Source organism: Lipomyces japonicus (genome assembly GCF_038497905.1).
Source record: "Lipomyces japonicus strain CBS 7319 unplaced genomic scaffold V1514scaffold_9, whole genome shotgun sequence".
Classification (NCBI taxonomy): Eukaryota; Fungi; Ascomycota; class Lipomycetes; order Lipomycetales; family Lipomycetaceae; genus Lipomyces; species Lipomyces japonicus.
In genome coordinates this window covers 146,066-162,375 of record NW_027117821.1, presented here as the reverse complement: position 1 = coordinate 162,375, position 16,310 = coordinate 146,066, and the positions used below count along the sequence as shown (strand labels likewise).

The 16,310-nt window shown below is 41.5% G+C and overlaps 8 protein-coding genes across 8 annotated transcripts; 5 read left to right on the top strand and 3 right to left on the bottom strand.

The window, feature by feature from the left end:
• Positions 1 to 171: 171 nt before the first annotated feature.
• Positions 172 to 957, bottom strand: V1514DRAFT_318711 (uncharacterized protein; the record flags this gene model as incomplete). The annotated part of the gene is made up of 1 exon (XM_066925896.1): positions 172 to 957. The coding sequence occupies one exon, from the start codon at positions 955 to 957 to the stop codon at positions 172 to 174; it is 786 nt and encodes a 261-aa protein (XP_066784665.1).
• Positions 958 to 2,044: 1,087 nt separating this feature from the next.
• On the top strand, positions 2,045 to 3,990 carry V1514DRAFT_236225 (esterase-like activity of phytase-domain-containing protein). The gene has a single exon (XM_066924747.1). It carries the CDS (start codon positions 2,262 to 2,264, stop codon positions 3,885 to 3,887), a length of 1,626 nt encoding a protein of 541 aa, XP_066784664.1. The 5' UTR covers positions 2,045 to 2,261; the 3' UTR covers positions 3,888 to 3,990.
• On the bottom strand, positions 3,941 to 5,811 carry V1514DRAFT_327372 (pyridoxal phosphate-dependent transferase). Its single transcript, XM_066926965.1, has 2 exons — positions 5,042 to 5,811; positions 3,941 to 4,969 (listed from the first exon to the last, which is right to left on the bottom strand). The coding sequence occupies exons 1-2, from the start codon at positions 5,695 to 5,697 to the stop codon at positions 4,093 to 4,095; spliced, it is 1,533 nt and encodes a 510-aa protein (XP_066784663.1). The 5' UTR covers positions 5,698 to 5,811; the 3' UTR covers positions 3,941 to 4,092.
• A 781-nt stretch (positions 5,812 to 6,592) lies between these two features.
• On the top strand, positions 6,593 to 8,577 carry V1514DRAFT_327370 (uncharacterized protein). The gene is given in 2 exon segments (XM_066926964.1): positions 6,593 to 8,209; positions 8,222 to 8,577. The coding sequence occupies 2 exon segments, from the start codon at positions 6,708 to 6,710 to the stop codon at positions 8,307 to 8,309; spliced, it is 1,590 nt and encodes a 529-aa protein (XP_066784662.1). The 5' UTR covers positions 6,593 to 6,707; the 3' UTR covers positions 8,310 to 8,577.
• A 197-nt stretch (positions 8,578 to 8,774) lies between these two features.
• Positions 8,775 to 10,464, top strand: V1514DRAFT_327369 (uncharacterized protein). Its single transcript, XM_066926963.1, has one exon. The coding sequence runs from the start codon at positions 9,046 to 9,048 to the stop codon at positions 10,405 to 10,407; it is 1,362 nt and encodes a 453-aa protein (XP_066784661.1). The 5' UTR covers positions 8,775 to 9,045; the 3' UTR covers positions 10,408 to 10,464.
• Positions 10,465 to 11,425: 961 nt separating this feature from the next.
• Positions 11,426 to 13,384, top strand: V1514DRAFT_327364 (uncharacterized protein). The gene is made up of 2 exons (XM_066926962.1): positions 11,426 to 12,011; positions 12,069 to 13,384. The coding sequence occupies exons 1-2, from the start codon at positions 11,606 to 11,608 to the stop codon at positions 13,223 to 13,225; spliced, it is 1,563 nt and encodes a 520-aa protein (XP_066784660.1). The 5' UTR covers positions 11,426 to 11,605; the 3' UTR covers positions 13,226 to 13,384.
• V1514DRAFT_327363 (uncharacterized protein) lies at positions 13,358 to 15,059 on the bottom strand. Its single transcript, XM_066926961.1, has one exon. It carries the CDS (start codon positions 14,795 to 14,797, stop codon positions 13,520 to 13,522), a length of 1,278 nt encoding a protein of 425 aa, XP_066784659.1. The 5' UTR covers positions 14,798 to 15,059; the 3' UTR covers positions 13,358 to 13,519.
• Positions 15,060 to 15,247: 188 nt separating this feature from the next.
• V1514DRAFT_318704 (cytochrome b-c1 complex subunit 9) lies at positions 15,248 to 15,789 on the top strand (the record flags this gene model as incomplete). The annotated part of the gene is made up of 4 exons (XM_066925895.1): positions 15,248 to 15,250; positions 15,437 to 15,525; positions 15,617 to 15,665; positions 15,739 to 15,789. 4 exons carry the CDS (start codon positions 15,248 to 15,250, stop codon positions 15,787 to 15,789), a joined length of 192 nt encoding a protein of 63 aa, XP_066784658.1.
• Positions 15,790 to 16,310: the final 521 nt, after the last annotated feature.

Genomic DNA, 16,310 nt, shown 5'->3' with positions numbered 1-16,310 from the left:
TCATGGGTCGCATCTCTCTTCCACCCACAACACAAAATCAGGCTTGTGAACGCATTCATGACTTAGAGACTGAATTTTAAGATCAAACCGGTTTGCAATAAAAATAACCATCATGTTGGTTGGTTGTCGAGGTTTGAGCTAAATTCGTCACGGCACCGACCAAGTTTTTTTTTAAAACTTGCAAGTGGCCGTTCTTGTCGATGCTGTCTCTAAACCTGCCCGACCCTGGCCACGACCAAGAGGGCAAAAAGAAAATATGCCTTGCATGCCAGGCACGACAAACGTAAGATGTTGCACCTGGTTTTGCCAAATCAGTCCAGCATCATACAGCCTCATCCATTCACGGCCAATAATAATTGGATGATTCATTCCCTTCATGATTAAAAAATCTGCATCACCAACAGGAACGCCTCCCAAGTCAACACGTAACGTGGCTTTGGTTTTTAAAATAGCGGACGATCTTTCGCCGGCGAATCGAGTGATAATAGGACGCTCGAGCTCATATATCTTGTCAGCCGGGATTTTCACCCTATCCGGGTCAATATAATTTCTTTGAGACCCAGAATCAAAAAGTGCACGTGTTTTAATATCCCCGACCGAAATCTCATAAAGAAAGTCTGAGCGTTCAGTGGTCGAATTTGAGTTTGCAACGTTGTTGGAATGCTCTTCATAAGCTTGATGATCTTGTACGGTTCTATTACCGGCCTGTTCCATGTCGAGCCGTGTTTCTGTCGAGTCAGTGACAGAAATTTCATTGATCATATCAAATTCCGACCGGTCTTCCAAATGCTCGTTGCGAAGAGTTTGCGAACAAGAACGAGTAAAAAATTCGTTCTCCTCGACAGTATGGCACACATTTCCTTGAGGCCTTATTGTTCGGTTATTAATATAGATTCGAGATCTATTTTTTTGATTGTAAACACTAGCATAAATATTAAAAAAATATGAAAGACCCATTGTGAAAGACTAATGAATGATTCAGCGAGAAAAAAAAAAAAACCGAATGTATGTTTTAACGCAATATCAAGAATTAATGAACTACTCTAGATTATAATTTTGCAAATACAATTGCTTCGAATTTCCCCCCGCCAATGTATATATGAATATATGTATATTTATATATATCTAACTATATATTGTAGTTTAAAGCCATCTTGAACGTGGAGTATCGTGCACAAAATTCTTTCTCCCGGTCCAATCAAAGTGCACTCAAAAACGTAGCCCGTACCCTGGGAACGGGACGGTTTGACAAGCAGGTTGATTGCTTTTCTCCTTATAAGCAACTGGTCTGCAATCGACGAAAGCAAACGTTGTGTTCAAACAGCTTTTGCATCATGATGGGGCCAGATGGTTGCAGGTTTATCCCGTTCATTACCTTCCCAGGTTGAATGGAGGAATCTTTTGATTGCGAGCGAGCCAAAATTCAAAAAGTAAGGCGCTCACGTGGTATTAAAAAATAAACGGGCTAGCTTTTGTATTCGGTTTCTTGCGCATCTCACGTGTAATTTTTCTTACCCGAAAGATAAATCAGAAGGCAAAATAATAAAAATAGTTTTCTATCTTGGCTTGGCTTGCCCCGTAATGAGGAATGCCATGGTTAAACACTTTTAATCATAACTGCAGTAAGGTTTAACATTGCGGGTTAGGGTGAGAATTTTAAGCCAATGATCACAAGATTACGTCCACACGTGGATTTTGACTTGTACTTCGAAGTATAACCTAGATTGCCATCAGGACAACAGAATTCGGATGAAACTATCAATCAACAGGATTCGAGAAATTTTGTTGAAAGAGAGTATGTTAAAACTTACGTATTATATTCATTAGGCATGGCTGGCATCAATTATACCACTCGTGAGCTATAAGTTCATAGCGAAAACGTTGAACATGATAAGATTAATCATTCGGCTTGTTCATAATGTAACTAAGGTTTGGAAGAAACATGTTTTGCATATTTTGATATATAATGAGGACGTTTTTTGGCTTCAGTTTTAAGTTTGTGGATGAGTATGATTATTTTCCGAGAAACTGAAGACTAGACCTGATATGGTCACGTCTCCATACCCCGTACTTGTTCAGGCATGAACGAGATATGGTTATGCTATTTGACCTGAATTTTTAAAATGACAGGTCTAGAATCCAATCATATGTCTTTGCTGGCCCACGGCAAGCGGTTCCAGATATTATAAAAGCCCCTCTTTGCTCATGTTCAATGTCTTTTATTCATTTTTTTTTGACACGTTATCGTTTCGTTCAAAACAATGGTTGCTGCAATTAATCACGTTGTTTGGCTTATCCTTGCTGTATCCGCATTGGCTCATGGCCTGCCTGGATTTTTTGAAAAACGCACGGCTTCAAGTGCGGCGGTTAATAAGACCGTGTGTAACGGTCAAACGTTTTCCTATGATTCTTTGGTTGCATACGGGTTTTTATCTGGCAGCTCGGTAGATGATTACGGCGACACGATTTCTTTTGGGTCATCCATTGCAATTGACAGACCTTCGATCAAGGTTAGCGCCGGAAAAACCAATTACTCTGCGGTTGCGTATAATCTTCCTGACCGTGGCTGGAACACACAAGGTACCACAAATTTTCAACCTCGCGTGTACAAATTTCAGTTGTCATTTCAGCCACAACTTGCAGGTCATTTTGCACCCAATGCTCAATGGGTGCTTGAGGACACAATAATTCTTAAAGACCCGTTTGGAAATCCACTTACCGGTCTTGACTGTGATACTGTTCTTCATTTTCCCGGATTCCCCGATATTCCTGCTGCGACGTATACCGGTGACGGTTGGGGTGGCAAAGGTGGCCCTGCGTCTGAAACAAAAGTATGCCTTGATCCAGAATCGATCGTTCTTGTGAACGGTACCGGTGCAAACGGGTTTTGGATTTCTGATGAGTATGGTCCATATATGTACAGATTTAACTCTGAAGGCTTAATGGTTCAAGCAATCCGACCGGTGGATGCGTTGATTCCAATTAGAAATGGTACTCAAAGTTTTTCTGCTGATTCACCACGTCTTTTTTTTACAGAGAGTGATGATATTACTCCAGCTAATCCCACGTCCGGTCGCAGCAATAACCAGGGGTTTGAAGGTGCCTCCGTGTCTCCTGATGGAAGGTATCTCTACGTTTTCCTTCAATCCGCCGCTGTGCAAGACGGCGGCTTGGATAAGACCACGAATCGGTACTCGCGCTTGTTCAAGTACGACATTTCAATTATTGACAAGCCCGTGCTTGTTGGAGAATACGTTATCCCGCTTCCTCAATATGTTGACCCCACTAAGTCCAAAAAGAAAAATCCGAGAACGGCTGCTTCTTCTGAGATTTATGCTCTTTCTGAGACTCAGTTTCTTGTTTTGGCTCGTGATTCAAACTTCGGGCATGGCCAAGACAGTAGTGAATCGATTTACCGTCATCTTGACGTGTACGATATTTCAAAGGCTACGAATATTGCCGATATTGAGAAATACAACGTTATCAACGGCGCGGTGGCACCAGACGGAGTTCTTGACGATGCCATCACGCCGGCAGAGTATTGCGCTTTTCTTGATGTTAACGTGAACTCACAACTTGGCAAGTTCGCATTTCAAAATGGCGAAGGTCTTCATAACGGTGGTGATCAAGATTGGAAATTGCTTAACGAAAAATGGGAAGGCATCGCGCTTATCCCCGCTGATGGCAAAAATGGTGCTGATGGCGAGTTTTACGTCATCATTGTGTCCGATGATGATTTCATGACGACTCATGGATTTGTTAACTTTGGTCGCAATGCATATCGAGATGCGTCCGGGTTTAACCTTGACAACCAGGCTCTTATTTTTAAGGTCACACTTCCATCTGGCGTAGCACCGTTCAAATATTTCTCTGGAGGCACCAACTGAACGTTTATCTTTGGCCAAAAGCAACATAACACTAAAGTCGGCGTACGCTTGAATAAAAAAAATGAACTCAATTAAATAATAAACTTGTTACAAAAAAAATGCAGAATATTTAGTAATATACTTTACTTTTATAATTTTATAGTAATATGAATTATGTCTTTATATACATAAAAATTATTAGCCAGAGTATAAAGAACGCAAGTTATTAATTTAAAAAAAACTCGGATGCAATAGTCTCAGCAAAAAGTTTAACACCGGCAATCAACTTGTCATGCGGAACGGTGGCAAACGTGCCACGGAAAAAAATTGAAACCTCGGCATCATCAGATGGCACGGCATCAGACTCAACTGGATGTTGATCAGCCAAGAACCAAGATCCCGGAATGAACAACACGCCATGTTCGATTGCCTTATTGTAAATATGCTCTTCAAGTTTCTTGGAACCAAGTTCGGCAAATTTAGGGTGCTTGCGAATATTTAACTTAAGCCAAAAGAACATGCCCGCACTGGGATCTTTCCATTCAACGAATTCTTTAAGACCATTAGGAGCATATTCCGTCGGCTGAATAAAATATTCATGTAAGGCGTCAATACACACGTTACGGCGGTGAGTGTATTCTTTTCTAAGTTCAACCAACCAATCTAAGTATCCATCCTGACCCCAATTAGATAAAAGTGAATAAACCACGGCCTGTGATAATCCAGCAACCGTCTGCACGCTAACTTCGTTAAGCCTAACCAATCGTTCAACAAATTTCTCTTGCGCCACTATCCAACCAAGCCTGGTTCCGGGAGCCAAAACTTTTGAAAGCGAATCCAAACGAAGAACACGACCGTCAATATCGAGTGAGAGGTAAGAAAAAATAAGCTTGGAAAGAAACTTGTCATGCTTTTCTGGATCTTCAGCCAAAGTTGGAGGAGCTGGCGGAGCTTCCTTAGACGCACCTGGCGCGTAAGGATCCATCTGAAGGAAATAGTAAGGCTCGTCTTCAACAATAATGATATCATGCTTAGACAGAACGTCGTACACAGCCTTTCGTCGCTCGTTAGAAATCGTGCCGCCAGTTGGGTTTTGACCAGTACTAAAAAAAAAAAAAAAAAAAAAAAATTAATAAATCCATACGCAAAATCGTAAAAATTTAAAAAATACGTACGGAATGGTGTAAAGAAGCTTGGGCTTAGGTCCAGTCCAATTGTTAAGCTGCTCATCAAGTGCATCGGGTAAAATTCCTTCAAGATCAACTTTTACCGGAACAGACACGACACCTTGCGCATGAGCAGCTTCCATAGCCGAAGAAAAAGTATATTCCTCAGCCAAAATAGTGTCGCCCCTCGTAGTAAAAGTTCTCAAAATGGCATCCCAACCTTGAGTATTGCCAACCGTCAAAAGCGTGTCCCAGTCTGAGTAAAGCGGATGATGAACTTTTTCGGTATGTTCATTAATCCATTTAAGAAGAGGAGGCGAACCAGCTGAATGACCATATTGCAAAGCGGTTGCTAAAGGAATAACGCCCGGTTCTTGGTTTCGGTTATAACGGTCAATCGTGAGTTCAACGGTCGGAGCTTGCGCCGATTTTTCAACATCATTATAATCAGTGAATGGAGCTGCCGGAGCGGTCGCGCTGATAGATTCAAACGGGAAGTAAGACGGAAGTGGTAACCCACCACCGAGTGAAACAATTTTAGGATCAATTGCATATTTAAACGCAGTCTTGAGCGGGGAAGGTCTTCGAGCTCGCGACTCCTCGGAAAGATGGTGAGCAAGGTCTTTTGCCTTTGGTAGTGAGGCTCTGTCTTGTGAGGAACTCATAATTTAAAAAAAAAAATTTCAAACTGTTTTTTTTTCTTTGACTAGTAGATCTCTAAATCTATAAAACGAATATAAGTGACGCTGGTATAGAGGGCAACAAATGATTTAAAAGATTGAAACCGCGAACATATTGTCCACTATGTATGGTATGAGTCCTCTCGACGACGCCCAACTCTAATTCTTAATTTCGGGTTTATTATTACTATTATACTGGCGGTAAACAATAACATGTATCCATGTGTATAGTTAGTTACCATAACTACATCATGTTTTTGTATATGGCTAAATGGCAATAAATCGCGAGACGTTTTATAACAATTTCAAAGAAGCTATGAAAAATCACAAGCTATTGAATATCATTTGGGCATAAATCCGACATTGCATCTCGAGTTAAATCCTATTTCTCCTACAACAGACTATGTACTTTCTTCAAAAAATTTTTGTTAAAAAATAATGCAATATGGTCAAAAACGATAGCTTAACAGTCTCTATTGATGAATAGATAGTTGCATTCATGAAATTCTTGAACCATTTTGTTTGAATTTCTTGGAAAGACGCGACATTTTAACCGTGACTTGCGAATGTTCAATCCTCGCTGATCACATTTAGCTCACAAATTCGGCATTCAAACACCTCAGCAACTCTGACTCTCTCCTAGAAAACCGACCGTTTTAAATATGCTCTGCTCCCATGTGCATATTAACATAGTGATCAAAAAAGTGTTAATAAGCTGTAGATAAATAATTGCAAAGAAGCTTATGCAAATTCGTACTTCCTCCATTTTCCTATCATGTTTGTTTCTCAAAGTTTCCAGTGGCGCGGCGGACATGCCGGTGGTCGGGTCAGAACATTTTTTTAAGACTTGTCGGGTCAGCTTCAATATTGTAATTACAATGTCACAAAAGTGTTCACCCTGGACTTCCTTTCCAGCTTCTTTGATAAACCTGGTTGCATAGACATTCTTTCCTTCATTGTTTTTTTTACTTTTTACCAAAATAGTAGGCATTAACATGGGTTTTCTCGAAGATTCTCATGTAAAGTTTGGCATTACTAGACGTTCGTTTATATTTTTACGCACAATACTGATAGGGGCCGCTATATTCTTTATCAGTTACGCCATACTGTCACACACATCCTCACCACAGTTATCTGAAGAGCATCATGCAGAGTCAGCTTCTCGTTGGAACGGAACAATTAGTCGTGAGGCTAAATCGTTATCACTTAAATCTCAAAACGCAACCCTTGGCTTTGGCGATATTAAATATATTTCAATGCCGTTTCGCACTGACAGGCAAGACGCGGTTCATTTGTTGGCGTCTATTCATGGCCTTAAAATGAGCAAAGTAGACGGCGTTGTTGGCGAATCCATTCATTCCAAATCTGTGCCTGATGGGGGTGCGGGTCTTCGTCCACCGGAATTGGGTTGCTGGCGGGCACATGTGAACGTATGGCGCGAATTTCTAGACTCGGGCAAGGATACCATGCTCGTGCTTGAAGATGATCTTGACTTTGATGTCAATATTAAAAATATTTTTCAACGCATCTCAATTCAGATGCAGCATAACCAACTGCGAGTCACACCGCCGACTGAACATGAACAACGTTCTGCTCCGTATGGCTTGGATTGGGACGTCATGTATCTAGGACAGTGTTCTGACTATGCCAGTGATCGAAAATATCTTTCACAAATTTTTGACGACCCGGATACGCCGTCACGCGCTGATACGCATCCTCATTTTGTCGGCATGATGAACTCACTTGGCATATATGGCAAGCAAATCGGCAAGGTCAGGGTTATCTCTCCGTCGTGGGGTCCGGTATGTACCTTGGCTTACGCCATCACACGTGCGGGTGCACAACGGCTATTATTAAATCTTTCATATCTTGGTCTCACAACCGCGGTCGACGTGGATATTATACGGAAACTTCAAGCTGGTGTTATTAGAGGATATACTATCACGCCGCCTCCGTTTTCGTCGTTCAGGCTTCACAATTACATGGACAGTGATACAGCGACTCAAAAGACTAAGGAAGAAATAGAGAAAGAGCAAAAATTGTCGAATGAGAAGGACATCGGGAACTTGGCAGGCACAAGTTTGAACATTCGAACATCAGCCAGGCACGCCATGCTAAAATCCTTGGACAGGCACAACTGGGAAGACTACGAGCGGCTTTTCCCGACCAAAAATTCTCCTCCGCGACTGCAAGATTCAGATGGGTCGACTGCACCGCCGCCGGAGCCGTTCGGCACCGTCGCTGAAGAAAAGGAAAAGAGCATAAAGGCAGGCGAAGCACCATTAAGCGAAGTTACTGATAACGAAGAAGACACGTCTGCATCAAGCAAAAAGTCAAACAAACAGGCAAAATTTAATGAGGAAACCAAAGAGTCGCTTATATCGCCTGGAAAAAAATCTGCTGAAAATGAGCCGGAACAAAGTTTAGAAAAGACCAATAGAGAAAATTCCGCTGGATCGGAACAAGAAGTCGAAAACAAGGATGAAAGCAAAGAGGAAAGCAAAGAGGAAAGCAAAGAGGAGGCTGTTAGTGATACAGAGGACACGTCGAAAGAGACCGGAGCCGGAGAACCAGAATCAGACGATAAAAAACGGTGACTGAATTAAAACGATTGAAGTCGAGAGCATTTACTTTGTTATGAATTTTAATATGTGATGACTGTTTTTTTTTTTGTAATGAATGTTACGTTACGGTAGGTACATATTATTTTGCCAGAGTTGAGACATACATTTTAATCGACAGCCACGAGATCATTATGGGTCAGTCAATTGCTTGATATCTTGAGTGTAATTTTTATTTTTCACTGTTTTACAAAGAATGGAAATAATGTAAATAAGTAATATTTAATTTTAATATATATTTGAATAGACATGTAGCGTACCGTACAACATCTTTATGCTGACAGGTTGTGTGCGCTGGTTATTAGAAGAAGCTTTTTCCGATAATTTGCCAATCATGATTGAGCGTATTGCTGATGAATAATGAGGCGCTTTAGCACTGGCCGGGTAACCACAAAAAACGAAATGGGTCAGGAACCTTATCGATGCAATTATTCATCTTGAATTCATTGCCGTGCTGAAAGACATTAGAAATTTTACTCATTTGTGGGTTTGGTTGTCAACTGGCGGCGGGATTTCGCAGGGGCTCTATATCCTCGAGATAATCAATACATTATATATAAGATATTTTGTTTTGAACTGTTATTTGCAACACACGACCCTACCGGCCGGTCGGTTTTTTAATTTTCCAAATCAGTGTGCATTTGGCAAGGCCACTTTCCATTGCATTACATTACATTATCTTTTTTTTTTATTTTTTTTTTTTTTGTAGACCATGGCCGGGGTATTATCGGAGAAAGCACGCGACCTTGTTGTTTCCAGTCGGGACCGATACAAGCGATTAGAGTATCAAGCACGCGGGAAGTTGGGCAGCCTTAACTGGACCAACAGGCGGATATGGGTTACGGTTGTACTTTCGTTGACCACACTTGGTCTTATCATCAGTGGGGTTATCTTCACGCAGGCAAGCGACCTGGTTTTGGGATTAGCAAGTGGTGATGGCGACCTTGGTAAAAACGTGATAGCGACGCCTCGAGAAAGAGTGTTGGCGATGAAGGCTCAAAATTCGACGCTAGGGTTTGGCGGAATCGCATACCTTAGCATGCCGTATAGGACAGACCGTCAGGACGCGCTGGAATTGCTAGGTTCAGTGTATAATCTCAATTTTACATACATCGCAGGAGTGGACGGCAATGAGATTCCAGAAAAATCAAAACCGTTGCATTACTACTGGCTGCGGCCACCAGAGTTGGGCTGCTGGAGAGCTCATGTGGATGCGTGGCGGCATCTTTTGGAATCTGATTTTGAGACGTTGCTCGTTTTGGAGGACGACGTTGACTTTGATGCCAACGTGCATGATATTTTTGAATTGCTTTCGATTCAGATGCAAAACAATAAATTACGGACGGAGAAGTCGACGAAGCATGAAGCCAGAACGGCACCGTACGGACTGGATTGGGACGTGTTGTATGTGGGCCAATGCACGGATCAGGCAAATGAAAACAGGTTGGACCTGGTTCAGATTTATGATGATCCGAACGTGCCGTCACGAGCGCAGACCTACAACCATTTCACAGGCATGCTGGAAACATTTGGAGTTCGCAAGGGGAACGTGGGCAAGAAGCGCACGATTTCACCAACCTGGAGTCCCGTGTGCACGATGGGATATGCTATCACGCGCAAGGGAGCAGAGAGACTTATTCTTGACCTGTCGTATCGAGGCATCACCGCGGCGATTGATATCGACATTATTAGAAAATTAAAACAGGGCATAATTAGGGGATATTCCATCACGCCGCCGTTGTTTTCGGCGTGGCGCGTGGGCGGTGCTAAAGATAGTGACAACCAGGGACTGGAGAAAGACCAGACCAAGCTGGGGTTGGGTAATTTGCATGGTTACAGTTTAAGCTTGAAAACCAGCGCCAGGAAGGACATGGTGAGCCGGTTGGCGCTGAACAACTGGGACGACGTGGACCGCGTGTTTGCGGCCAGGCCAAACCCGCAACCAACTAAGGAGATGTTGGAGGAGGAAGAGGAAGAGATCAGGAAGGCAGAGATTGAGCGGCAGGAAAAAGATGCGGAGTGGAACGCGACTAAGCTGGAGATGGGGCGCGTGATGGAAGAATGGGGCGGTTAGGTTGTTTGGCATATATACATTATACAATATACAATACATTATACATTATACATAGATAATAATAATAATATTAATATAATAATTAAAGTTTGCACGGCTGTGCCGCGGAGCCAGTGCAAGCCAGTGTAAGCGATCAATACTGTATTATATAACTATACTGCTCGAATACGGCAATAGCGCAGCGAATTGACGCGGGCGCGATAATGACGGCGATGACGGGCGAACGTTAAAAAGCAAAAAAAAAAAAAAACCTAACTTAGGCTAGCCTAAGCTAACCTAAAAATAGGCCGTCTTCATTAAGGGGCTCCTCGGGACTAAAGTGTTACAAGAGTAGTGTACGAGTTAGCGTAATGTATATATATAGTAATAATCAGTTGTGGTTACTAGGTTATGATTACTTCTATAGTTATTACATGTTAAATTATGATGATGATAATGGACGTGGCAACACAGAGGCAGCCGTGTTTATACAAGCAACCAAAACAATCAGATATGGTACAATGTACTCTGCCCAATGCACGCTTTTGTTGGCTTTAAAAAAAATATTTATTCATTGTATATGCGGAGTGGTGATCCTATTTTGGACGGTTTCCATTCCTGAGCGGGTTAACGTGCGTACGGTATAAAACTACAAAGTATAAAACTCACAAGCTATAATCCAACACCCACATCTGTAATCTGTTCGGACGAGCCGTAGAGAACTGACATGTAAATAATAATTATAGAACATGGCATAAATATAGCACATCGCCATTTCTCGAACATGATCTGATACAGCCGATGATGTAGTTTAGTTCAGCGCCAGCCCCCTCTTTTCCCGGGGCAAGCAAAATGAAACCGTAAACTGAATTTTTTTTTTTTTTTTTTTTTTGGTTAGTCAGGTTACACCACTTGTTTTAATATAAACCTTAAACAGCGCACGTTTAAACTCAGGGAGCAAGAGGCTAACTCCGTTTAGGTTATTGGCCCTCGGCGGTGCGCTCGTTTCCGTGCATGTAATGTTTTTTTTTCAGCTTATACTTCTAAAAAAAGGAGGCTGGGCGTAAGTACGTTCGTTACGTTGTCCTAGGGCAGTCCTATAAATAATCGGCCATCTGCCGCTGCACTACACTGTTTGTTTTCTCATTCCATCATTCTCTTCAGCAATCTTCTTTCTGCTCCTTGCATATTCATTTGTGCTGTCATAAAGCAAGCCGCAATGCATTTTTCTTCACGTTCTTCATTACTTCTTCTGCTCTCGTCCCTGACATCTCTGGCCGCTGCCGAGACGACCACGGGCTGCAATCCTCTGTACGCCGCATGCCCGGCTGATCCAGGCTTGGGAACTTCGGTCAACATTGACTTCACTCAGGGACAGTCAAGCTATTTTGAAACCCTGTCTGGTGCTGATCTAATTTCATATGATTCCAGCAACGGCTTGGATGTTGCCATTACAGGACTGGGCCAGTTCCCCACCTTGGCATCTGATTTCTTTATTTTTTTCGGAAAAGTTGAAGCTGTTGTTCAAGCTGCTCCTGGTGTCGGCATTGTTTCATCACTCGTGCTCTTGTCCGATGATGATGATGAAATTGATTTAGAATGGGTTGGTGGTGACAATTACCATGGTGCGTAAAAAAATCCATCATGTTTCATGGTCTTTATTTTACTAACGAATTTTTAAGTTCAATCAAACTACTTTTCTAAGGGTTACCTTGGAACATATAATCGGGGTGGAATTCACGATGTCAATGACCCTGTTGGTTCTTTCCATACTTACACTATCGATTGGTCCGAAGAACAGATCCTGTGGCAGATTGATGGAGTCACCGTTCGCACGTTCACTGCCGCTTCCGCTACTCAGGGTTACCCGCAAACTCCCATGCAGGTCAAGATTGGTTCTTGGGTCGGCGGTGATCCCAGCAACGCTCCAGGCACGATTGCTTGGGCAGGTGGTCTTTCCGATTTCTCACAGGCTCCGTTTAATTTTTACATCAAATCGTTGGCCGTGACTGATTACTCTTCTGGAAAGGAGTACAAGTACACTGATACTTCTGGTAATGCTGATTCCATCGAAGTTATTGGCGGAGATGCGGCTGATTCTTCTTCTGCTGTTGCGTCATCTTCTGCTGCTGCCACTACTACCACGTCGTTATCATCGTCATCGTCGTCGTCTTTAGTTGTGACTACCACATCTGCAGTTGAGTCTTCCACCGTTTCTGAAGTCACAACTAGCATTCCTTCCTCTACCTTTGTTTCCTCTTCATCATTTATTGAGTCAACTACCTCTGTTGAGCAAACATCTTCAGTCGAGTCAACTAGCTCGGCTGAGTCTAGCTTTGCTGAGCCATCCACTATTATTAGCTCGGCTTCTGCCGTTGAATCAACCACTTCGATTGTGTCATCTACTTCGGCCAAGCCAACTACACCAACTGAGTCATCGTCGTCTGCTGCGCCAACTACTTCAGTCGCATCTACAACCTCTTCTGAACCAGCTATCGTTGTGGTCAATTCAATCTCTAATGTGCCATCAAGCAGCTCAGTTGTCGCTCCTTCTTCTTCTTCTTCCGTGGCTCCCATTTCATCATCATTATCATCATCAGCTGCTCCAATTTCGTTACCTATTGCCAACGCGACAACAACTATTAAACCATCAACTTTTATCGCTTCTGTTTTCACTAATTCTTCTTCTACTCTTGCATCCTCTAGCACTGTTAGACCCAACAGTACCTCTGCTAGACCTTCTGCGGCTACTCAGAGCACCAACGCTGGTGGTATCGTCAAAATCTCAAGTGGCTCTGCCATCCTTGCCGCAATTGTGGGCTTGATCGTCATGGCTTAATCAAAACATAGAAGTGTTGCTTATTTGTGTATCATACTTTCATGTTTTCATTTTCATTTTATATGTATTTTTTTGCTGGGTTTAATATGGGTATTCTGTGGGTCTATATATTTAATTAATTTAATTCATTCATTCATCGAGAAAAAAAATTTATTACACCATATGGATTCAGTTATTGTAAACAATCTTCAAAACTGAGCCCATTATTTTTCACGTAGTGCTAACGCCAGTAAATGATAAAATAATATTAGTTATACTATGCAAGTTGCGATAAATATATATGAAGACCTAAAATTATGATTCAAATCTTCGATTCGCTTTGCGTGCTTTAAATTCTCGAAACGAAGGAAAATTATTGACCGTTCCTGGCAATCCTGGCAACGAATTTTCAAGCTGCTTATTTCTAGATTGCCGATAATTGAGTGGCCTCCTTTGATAATAACTTTGATCTCCGCCGTTGTTACTGTCATGATTGTTATTAAATTCTGACTTGTTTTCCAATGTGGTTGAAATTCTGCTGACTGACCGATTTTCAATTTGTGTGTCAGTATTGAAATGTAATATTTTGTCTGATACTAATACAGTTTTTTGTGATGCAGGCGAATCATGCTTCTCGGTTTCTAAATTTGATAATTCGGATGCCGTTGCTTGCTTGTCATTTATTTCATTGATGGAAGTTGTTTCTGAAATCAGCCATTGCTCTTGCTCTTGCTCTTGCTCTTGCTCTTGCTCTTGCTCTTGCTCTTGCTCTTGCTCTTGCTCTTGATCATTATCAACATTCAGTTGTGCTTGTTTAACATCTTGCTTGCTTATAGTAGAATGCCATTCACTATCAAGATTACGCGCAGTCAGAGCGGGTACTTTATCCCATTTCGATGATGCTAATCCAGGTGAGTTGGCTTTATCCGAATTAGGCCACAAGCTAAAAGCAGATCTTTCCTTGGTAGCACTCTTAGGTTGACGTATGGGTGGTAAGCGACTTTCAGGTGATCTCTGTCTATGGTAAACTTGCGACATGTCACGACCCTGGCTCACTGGGCTTGCTGCACGATCTGACAGTTTATTTGAAATACCTAATTTCTCTAATGCCTCACTCGCCTCATCAACATCTGTATTACTTGCTAGTCGTGTTGGTGGACGTGGTAGTGATAATGACAATGACGATGACGATGACGATGACGATGACGATGACGATGACGATGACGATGATGATGATGGCGGTGGTTTATTTAGGGGAGAGCTCTGTTGCTGTTCTGCCAACAACAGCTCTTCACGTTCTCTGGCAAGCCGTTGCTGCCTCAGCTTGACACGCTCAGCTGCATTATACAACTTAACATCTTCCACGGGAACAAATCCAGGTCGTATTCTAATCTCTTTCCTAACCGATCCATCAGGTCGAGCGGATCTCGGAATTATGCGCTCTCCTGTTGGCGTGCTCACAATTCCTGACGCCTTCACGGCATTTGCAATCGCAGATCGCGCAGCAGGTGGTGGTGTCACTGGCGGTGAATCTTGCAAAAAAAAGTCTTCCTTGGCAGAAAAATATTCTACTGAAGAACTTGACGTGTCCATTGCAGGATCATGTGTCGGCCTAAACAAGTTTAGATTATCACGAATCAAGCTTGACAAGGTTCACGCAGAACGCGTTAGTTCCTTGAATCTCGCGTGAAGGTCACGTGAGTTTTTTGATAAAACCTATGATTTTAATTCAGTTTTTAAATCATGTTTGCTTTTTTAAGACATGAATAAAATATTACACTGTAATAAGTATAATATTATAAGAAAATTATTTAACGTCCATGTTCTTATATTTGCAGCTTTGTCTTTTGGCCATTGCACGTTTATTACGAGAGCGATGACCAGGCCTGATTTATTTACAACGACACCAGCCCCCATCATATGTAAGCAGCCAATCAGCGTTGGTGTCCTCTCCGAACTTCGTACAAACCGAAAAAATTGGGTTACATTTGATTGCTGCGTTTTTATCATCACATTTGACGACCAAGTTTCACAAATTCAGCAATGGTATGTTTTCAATGCAAAGTGATTTCGTTGGTATTTGAATTATGCTTGTTTTGCTTTTGGTTTCTCGTAATGAAATCCACGGTTTTCATTCACACAGATTTGATCGGGCACTGAAACACTGCACCGGTTCATTTATTAACGTATTCGATCGATAAATACTGATATTTTTTTTTGTGTGTGACTTAGGCTATTTATACCAACATTTACAATATTTTGTTCAAGCGGAACGCTGTCTTTGTCGGAACCGTTCTTGCTGGTGCTTTTGCTTTCGAGATGTATGTTTAATGTTCCATATTAGCGTATGCTGTGGAACTTATAAATGTGATTAGTTTTTTAAAGCATAGAGCTAGTATTGACTTTATTTAGTGGTTTTGATTCATCTATTGACAGATTCTGGGATAAGTGGAATGCTGGTGTAAGTGATCTTTTTTTGTCATTTATCGATTTATTTATTTTTTCTAACGCATGAATTTTTTTTACAAATACAGAAGCAATGGAAGGACATCAAGCATCAATATGTTACCAAGGATGATGAATAAATCAGTCGTCCTCAGTATTCAAGATAGAGAAAAAATATCGATTAAAATTGGATGAAAGGTTTTGATCGGGTTTTTTAAATATGGTACGAGAAAACAAATGTAATTATGAGGGCAGGAAAACACCAAATTAGCAATTGATATTATTATCAAGTCTCTTGGATCTTTTTAAGAGCGTATTATACAAGTCACAATAAACAGCTCGTTTTTAATTTTTTTTTTTTTGCATGGTGTGGTGTGTACAAGGATGGACGACCTATATATATTACTGAGTTTTAAAATCATATTATTTGTTATTATTGTCAGTACCTGCCCAGTTTTGTGATTATACCAGTTCAGTTTTCATTCAAGTCTGATGCGAAAATGTTGCATTATATTTTCTTATAAGCGATTTGGTTAAAAGTACTCCCATGTCTCACTGGTCTTGAATTTATACTGAGCATTAATCATTGACACATGCTTCTATTGACAATATGCTCGGAGTAACAATTATAATTTTGAAGCTACAACTACTCGTGTAGTAA